The 9,088-nt window shown below is 41.3% G+C and overlaps 1 protein-coding gene across 1 annotated transcript; it reads left to right on the plus strand.

Moving 5' to 3' along the window:
* Nucleotides 1-1,030: 1,030 nt before the first annotated feature.
* Papst2 (adenosine 3'-phospho 5'-phosphosulfate transporter 2) lies at nucleotides 1,031-8,423 on the plus strand (the record flags this gene model as incomplete). The annotated part of the gene is given in 2 exon segments (XM_076182183.1): nucleotides 1,031-1,212; nucleotides 6,557-8,423. Coding segments are annotated over 2 exon segments (369 nt in total), but the record flags the coding sequence as incomplete, so codon positions are not given.
* Nucleotides 8,424-9,088: the final 665 nt, after the last annotated feature.

A 9,088-nucleotide genomic window follows, 5' to 3' on the forward strand; every position in this document is an offset into this window, starting at 1 on the left:
TCAACTCTTTTTCGAGACACATCTCCACCATCAACTCTCCACTATGATTCTTTCCTGGAACTCCATACTTCCCAGTCACTCCATCTTTTGGTTTATTTCCTACCCTAGCATTAAGGTCTCCCAATACAACTACATTGACATTTCTTCCTAATCCCTCTATGCACTCATTTAAATCTATCCAAAAAGCCTCCCTTTCCTCTATGCTCTTCTCACTACCAGGCCCATACGCACTTACAAAGACCCACATCTCCCTTCCCAGCTTCACCTTCATCCACATCAACCTTGAAGAAACCCCCTTCCACTCCACTACATGCTTTCCTATCTCTTCACTTACTAGTATAGCCATCCCTTCTCTCCCTTGTCCCTTCCTCACTCCTGAAAACCTCCCAACTACACTCCCAAACTCATACTCACCCCTCCCTTTCAACTTAGTTTCACTCAATGCCAACACATCCATCTTTCTTCTCACAAACATACTGCCTATCTCTTCCCTTTTACTCTCATCTGTACCACATCCACGCACATTAAAAGACCCAAACCTTAAGGTACTGGTTGGAAAACTCCTAGATCCTCTTATGCCTTTACTTTTTTTAGGAATGTCCCCTTTGGGGCTATAGGTAAAAGGATTCCTAGTCCTATCCCCTGTCCCATTTTTTGTCGCCTCTTACAACTCAAGTGGAAAGACTTGGTGGTAGCATTCTTTTCCCCCACCACAGGGTAGGCAAAAAAAAGGAAATGAATATTCAAAGAAATGGTACAGGACAGTAACAAGGGGTTGGGGGACAGCATAATGGAGGGACAGTTGCAGTATAATAAAAGTGTCATCATTTCTCTATGAACAGAGTCTTCCTCTATCACAGACAAAATGATGTGTGGCTCTGGTCCATAGGGGTGTCCCATATAGACCCTAAAGTATCAACTGCATGTTACTTTGCCACAATAACATGCAGCCAGTACACAGACGGGACCAATACCCTAGATGGGCATATATATGTATAATTGTGACAAAATACCTCCTTATTCCTGACAGCATCCATGGGAAGTGTATGGAAGAGCATCCCTTTTCTCTTTAGCTGGTTTCTGTGGAGTTCAAGTGGTGCTACAATTGGTCTCACAGTTTGGAGCTTTGGTTGCAGTGACAGTCACTACATGCCGGAAGGCAGTGACTATCTGCCTGTCCTTCTTTCTGTTTGCCAAACCATTTACACTGCAGTAAGTATTTTATTTTATATCATAGTTCATCAAATGAACAAACATATACCAAAAGACCTACAGTATTGCCTCAGACCCAAACAGTGTGACAAGGAACAAGGACCTTTCATCTTCAGGATGCTAAGATGGAAGTGACAGTGAATTTTTGGATGGGTGTATAGTGGGTGAATAATTTGTGTCAGCCATCTCTGTTATAGGGGGAGGGAAAGGCCTTTTGGTATTTGGAAGTTCATCATGAAATTATGTAAACCTTTACATGTGATGTTTGAATTTTATTGCTTTATTTATATATATTTGTATATATTGCAGATAGGACTGATGAAAGGCTATTGGGATGGTTTGGACACATGGAAAGAATGAGTGAAAAAAATTAAAAGATTAGTAAAAAGTGTGGAAGGCAGAGGTTGATGGAGTGAACTTGAGGGGACAACTGAGGATGAGATGGATGGATGGGGTGAGAGGGGCTGTTAGCAAGAGAGGAAAGTCTGTTGAGCAAGGAAGGGAGAAGGCAGGAGATAGGAGTGAGTGGAGAATGGCTGTATATATATGATACTGTGATGCAAAGAAGGGAGGGGATGAGGGGTGTGGTAGTGAGTGGTTATGTGTGAATGCTATTTTGATGCAACCCAAAGAGATATCTCCCTGTCTTTTCTATTTTCTGCATGAGGGACTAAGAGGGGGGGGGGTTCACCAATAGTGTGAAGTGCCCTTGCTGTGGGTGTGCAGTCTTGCTGGATTGCTTCTGACCCAGGGCAATGGGCAGGAGACAGGGATGACCCTTCATCCAGGAGGAGCTGAGATGAGAGGGAGGAAAGGGTGGTGGATGGGAGTGGTTACGTGACTGTTGACTTCGCTACCTCCTTTGTAAGGGGGAAAAGTCCTTGGTATATAGATAGATTTATATGTAAAAAATGAATTAGAGGGGCCAGGAATGAAAACAAGAAGACCAAGGAAAAAGTTTGTAAATAAATTGATAAGAGCTTATGGTGAGAATGTCAAGCAAGCAAAAATGTGCACACCATATAGAGTGATTTGGAGACAAATCAGTCAGTCAGCCCAATGCCTTAGATGTCTCTTCCAGGAGATTTTAAAAAAGAATGTAGAATGTATCAACTAAAGTGACAACCTGTTCATGAGAGGGGTACAGTAGGAATGAACTGGGCACATTACTTGGAAAATTTTCAGAGGGTATATGTAGGAAGGAACAAAGGGACATGTGTAGTGGGAAAGAAAGTGTTTGAAAATGCTTAGCTACCTTGCTTAACCCCTTCCATACGGTGCCGCACATGTAGGCGTCATGGACTTAGATCTCGGTGGCAGCAGCCAATGCCAGCCGTACGACGTGTCGTAATAATACTCGCATCATAAAATATAGTCACCGCTTATATCGATCGTTCTCTCTTCACCCGTGAATTTTGATAACCATAGAAAATGCGACTACAAAAGAATTAGAAAGAATGTCATTATGGAGGGGCGACTACAATAAATATAATCAAGACGCCGATATGGCAGCCTCGTGAATACACTCGCTCCCCATGACGCCTACGTGTGCGGCACCGTATGGAAGGGGTTAATAGGTAACAATATAAGTAGAAAAAATTATATATACATGCATGCATATATCAATGGGTTTTCCCGCTTACAAGGAAAGTAGCCAAAGTCAAAGGCATAAATCCACTCCACTCCCATTCAGCAACCCTCCCTTCCTCTTTCCTTGGCTCCTCATGGATGACAAGTCATCCCTGCATCTTGCCCATTGCCCTGGGTTAGAAGCAATATAACATGACACAGCAAGGTCACTTCATTTAATAAGTATATATATATTTTTTAACAATTTACATACATATACCAAGGCTTTTTCCCCCTTACAAGGGAGGTAGCCAAAAAGGAAAAGGCATAAAATCATTCCCACCCATTCCATCCCTGAATACACTCCACACCCCTCCACCCTCCCTCTTATCTTAGCACCTCCTGGATGACGGGTCATCCCTGCACCTTGTCCACTGCCCTGGGTCAGAAACAGTGTCGCAAGACGCAGCACATCCACAGCAAGGCCGCTTCATTAAATCGGCGACCCCCCCTCTCCATCCCCTCGTGCATAAAAGAAGAAGACAGGGAGAAATCCCTCCGGGCTGCGTCAAATTTTGCTCACACATACTACCTTACCCCCCATCCCCCCGTCCATTCCACCTGATGCATCACAACATCATCCATATACAACCATTCTCCATTCACCCCAGTCTTCTGTCCTCTCCCGTCCTTCCTCAACAGACATTCCCCTCTTCCCCAAAGCCCCCTTCACCCCATCCATCCACCTCATCCTAGGACGTCCCCTCATGTTCACTCCTTCCACATCTGCCTTCCATACCTCTTTTACTAGTCTTTCTTCACTCATTCTTTCCATGTGTCCAAACCATCCTAATACTCTTTCATCAACCCTATCTCCCAACTCCCTTTCCACCCCCGTTCTTCTCCTCACCTCCTCATTTCTCACTCTATCTAGCCTAGTAACCCCCATCATACTTCTCAGACACCTCATCTCAAACACATTCAAACTCCTCTCTTATGTAACATGTTTCTGCCCCATACAGTGCTGTTGGCACAATCACTCCTTCATACAGTCTCCTCTTAGCATCCATTCCCAAATGTCTATTCCTCATTATACTCTTCAATCCACCAAGGCATTTACTCGCTTCTCTCAATCTACATTCTACCTCCACCTTCACTCCACCTTTTCCTGCCACATTTGCACCCAAGTATCTAAAGCTATCCACTTCCTCCAGTCGCTCTCCCTTAATGCTCACTTCCAGTCTACTGCCACTTTCACCCCTTGTACATCTCATCACCTTATTTTTACCCACATTTATCTTTAGCTTTCTTCTATCACACACTCTCCCAAACTGTCACCAACTTCCTCGGTCCCTCCTCTGATCCTGCCACAAGCTTAGTGTCGTCAGCAAACAACAGCTGGCTCACCTCCCACTTTTCTCCATTTTCTTTAACCATCTCCAATCCCTGACTCACTACCCTTGCATTTACCTCTCGCACTACCCCATCCATGTATAAGTTGAACAGCCAGGGCAACATAACGCATCCTTGATGAAGTCCCACCTTTACCTCGAACCACTCACTCTCTCCATTTCTAATCCTGACACAAGCTCTACTACTCTCATAAAAACTCTTGACAGCTCCTAGAAGCTTTCCTCCTATCCCATATATCTGCATAACCTCCCACAGTGCCTTTCTGTCTACCCTATCATAAGCCTTATCCAGATCCATAAAAGCCCAAAAAACATCCTTCCCCTTTCCTATAGCTTTCTCACATATTTGTCTTACCACAAAGATCTGATCTACACAACCTCTACCCATCCTAAATCCACACTGTTCCTCACCAATTACTTCCTCTGTTCCTCTCGTAATCCTCTCAATCAAGATCCTCCCATAAGCCTTCCACACTACACTTAACAAGCTAATCCCTCTACTACATTCACACTTGTCCCCTTTTCCCTTGTAAAGTGGAACTATACAGGCACTCCTCCAGTCCTCCGGCACTCTACCCTCTCTCCAGCAAACATTAAATAACCTTACCAGCCAGTCCACCATCACTGTACCTCCTTTTTTTAGACATTCTGCATGGCATCCATCCAGACCAGGTGCCTTACCTGCTTTCATCATCTTAACAACTGCCTTCACTTTATCCTTCCTTATTTCTCCTCCATTTTCCTCACTCATCACTCTCATTTTCTTAGCATTTCCCACTGCAACTATCTTTCCCTCCCTATCCTCCTTCACATTTAGCAACTCCCTAAAATATTCTGACCATCCTCCCCTTACTGCCTTCTCTTCCATTATCATCTCTCCATCTGCATCTTTTACCTTTTCTTCTCTACTTGATTTGCCTCCTCTTCCTCTCTTAATTTCTTTCCAAAACATCTTTTTATAACTTTCAAAATTTTCTGCCATACTCATACCCCACTTCACATCTGCTCTCCTCTTTGCCTCCTTTACCTTTTACTTTACTTCTCTTTTCTTTTCTTTGTACCTCTCATATGACTCCCTCGTCCTATTTTGTAACCAATCTGTGAAAGCTCGCTTCTTCTCTTCTACAACCTTCTTTGTTTCCTTATCCCACCATTCACTACCCTTCCTTCTATTTCCTCCTGTCCTTCTTGTTCCACACACCATCTTTGCATACTTTGTGACTCCCTCCTTGAACCATCCCCATTCCTCCTCCACAGCTAGCTCTACTCGATCCTTCACTCCCTCCCACTCCTCCTTTAGCTTCTTCTTATACTCCTCCTTTTTATTTAAAGAGTTCACTCTAAGCACCTCCTTATCTTTTGTCCCTTTCCTCTTTCTCCATCTATCCTCCACTCTCAACTTACCTTCCACCAAAAAATGATCTGATATTCCCCCACCCTCTCCCCTTAGCACTTGTACATCCTTAACTCTTCCTATCATAGTCCTATTTACCACTACATAATCCATCAACGCTCTACCACCCTTCTATCAACCACCCTCTCCCATGTGTACTTATGCTTGACTTTCTTCCAAAACACTGTATTTGCTATCATCAACTCTCTTTCTAGACACATTTCCACCATCAACTCTCCACTACGATTCTTTCCTGGAACTCCACATTTCCCAACCACTCCATCAATTGAGCCATTTCCTACCCTAGCATTAAGGTCTCCCAGTTCTATTACATTGACATTTCTCCCTAAATCCTCTATGCACTCATTTAAATCTATCCAAAAGGCCTCCCTTTCATCTACACTCTTATCACTGCCAGGCCCATATGCACCTACAAAGACCCACATCGCCTTTCCCAGTTTCACCTTCATCCACATTATCCTTGAGGAAACCTCCTTCCACTCCACTACATGTTTACCTATCTCTTCACTTACTAGAATAGCCACCCCTTCCCTCCCTCGCCCTCTCTTCACTCCTGATAACCTCCCACTTACACTCACCCTTCCCTTTCAACTTAGTTTCACTCAAAGCCAACACATCCATCTTTCTTCTCACAAACATACTACCTATCTCTTCCCTTTTACTCTCATCTGTACCACATCCACGCACATTAAAAAACCCAAACCTTAGGGTGCTGGTCGGAAAACTCCCAGACCCTCTTATGCCTTTACTTTTTCTTTTAGGAATGTCCCCTGTGGGGCTACAAGGAGAAGGATGCCTAGTCCCACTCCCCGTCCCTTTCTTCTCGCCTCTTACGATCCAAGTGGAAATACTTGATGGCAGTATTCTTTTCCCCTACCACAGGGAAAACAATTTACAGTCTTTATTTATATACAAGATCTCAAATTAATTGTTATTTTTTCATTTCCAGGTACTTGTGGGGAGGTTTGCTTGTAGTCATAGGAATATACATAAGTATTTATGCTAAGAACTTCAAGGATAGACCTTTATCCTTTATAATTACTCTGCAGAAATTGTTCATATTTATACAAAGATACTTTAGTCCTAGAATAAGTCATTATGGCAAGAAAGACAGTATAGGTATTCTTCAGGTTTAATGGTTACATTTCATAATTCATAGTATTTATTTATTCACAACAATGCATTAATGTCATTATTCCATATACACATATTGTGTAATGAAACTTTCAAAGATATTAGTAGTGAGTTTTAATGCTTGAGATTAATGTATGAAATTAATAAAATACATGAAATTATAGAGAAACCAGTTATGATTAGTTCTTATATTTCATTTGATTAAGGAATTGTGCCTGAAAAGTTAGATTAATTTTTTTTTTTTTTTTTTTTTATAATTTTCATAATTTATGAAGATATCACTGTTATTCCATTTACTGAGTATTAGGTAAATTCTTTCCCAGTGCATTCCCTGTGTGGATAACAGTTGTTTTCTATGATATGGAAATGATTGCTGATGCTGTTTTGATAAGGTATTATGTAACAACAGTATTCAGTCCATGCTCACTTTTATGTAAACAAATAATTTCACATGTACAGTAAACTCTCAGAACGAACTCCACATTCCTTTTGAACCACCCACTGATATAGTGAACCGAGTGTGATATTAAAAATGGAAGTTTACAAACAATGATGCCGTCTGGCTTTAAGTAGGCCCCATGTGTGTTTATGTGCATTTGTCAATCAATTCAGTTAGTTGTTGCCTATTGTAACTACAGTTTTAACGCCTGGTATGGTTAGTAAAGAGCAGTACTTTAGAAATACCCTCTAGTGTATTATACTTTATTTTCATTATTGTATTTACAACTACAGCAACATATGCATCAGTTATGTTGGAATGCAAGTGACAACAAGATGAAAGTAGTGTCAGACCAAATGATTTATTATATTGTGAGTTTATATATCTTTTTATAATTGTGATGTTGTAACAGCAAGACTTTTTATATCTTGTATATGGTGTTGATGTGTAGAATGGATGTATGCTTTGACTATCACCTCCCTTTATAAGAGGGAAAAGACTTGTATGGGTGAATGTATGTATGTAGCTGCCTCCCTTATAAAGGGAAAAAAGGCTTTTGGTATAAAGAGAGATGTATGTATATATGTTGTTACAGTACCACTTAATTTTATTTTGGTTAATTCTGTTGAAGCACAAATGTATCAGTCGCTCAATCTGTTCCCCCAGGTCTCTCTTGCAGGAAACTGAGGCTTCCACTACAAATATATCTTGCACACAGTGGTCGTGTACGATGGACAATGGAGAGAATTATTTCTTTCAAATGGTATCAACACCCTCATTCTTGGAGCCAACACTTGGTCTCCAAACTAGGCCCAAGATCTTTTTTTTTTTTTTTCCAATTTCAGTTGTCTTTTCTTAACCGTTTTCACGTGCAGAAAATGTAGAGGAAAAGCTAATAACTGGTAACTGCTCTCCTTCTCTTAGATTGTCACATAGAAAGAGATCTTATTAATATAGATAACCTAAGGCAACAGTCCAAGGTTTCTTCTCGGAGAAACCTAAGGGTCCTTAATTGCTCTCTGCTATAGTGCAACAGGTCTCCAGTCAGTGAAATTCAAAGCAATAATTATTATAAGCACAAGTATTTTGGATGAATTGCTGTGCTTGTATTAAGTTTTAAACCATTTATGTGAAAAATTTGGTACTGAAAAATATCACATGTAATTAATGAGGAATTCTTTGGAAAGAGTCCAAAGAGTGATTAGAAATGGACCATTGTGCCAGATATTAAACAATATATACACGAGTTGTTTTTCTCTTCCTCTAAAATCCAGTCTTGTGTAACTACAACACTGTAGGATAAGAAAATACCCTTTCTATTTTCCTCCGTTTACTAAGAGCATATTGGACTTGAACAAAGGAAGAATAAGGAGAAATTCAAACAAGATGACATGCTAAAGTCCTATGTGCAGCATTGTGTTGGAACCTATTATGGATAGGATTTGGGAAAAGAGTGGAGCAGGCTTGGTAAAGGTGATTTCGTCACATGAGAGTAGATATTCTTAAATAATATATTGATTTGGTGCTGGGATTGACAGATGGGTATAGATCAAGGAAGAGATAAAAACTGAAACAAAACTACTCACAGAAGAAGGCCATGAAATTAGCACACAGACTGCTAAATGCCTGGGGCAACTGGGAGAAGACTGCACCTTTCACCACCACATAGCCGAAACTGTGAGAAGAGCAAGAGGGATGGCAGGCTGGGTACTCAAAACCTTCTATACCAGAGAACCCAAAATAATGTTGACCCTTTGGAACACCATGATACAGCCTCTCTTAGACTACTGTAGCCAACTGTGGTGCCCCCACAAAAGAGGTGAAATCCAGCAGTTAGAGGCTGTCCAATGCTCTTACACCAGGTAAATCAGAGGAATGAGGGATTTAAGCTACTGGGAGCATGTCAAA

This window comes from Oratosquilla oratoria, unplaced genomic scaffold, assembly GCF_046742065.1.
Source record: "Oratosquilla oratoria isolate Oo_2021 unplaced genomic scaffold, ASM4674206v1 SCAFFOLD51, whole genome shotgun sequence".
NCBI classification, from domain to species: Eukaryota; Metazoa; Arthropoda; class Malacostraca; order Stomatopoda; family Squillidae; genus Oratosquilla; species Oratosquilla oratoria.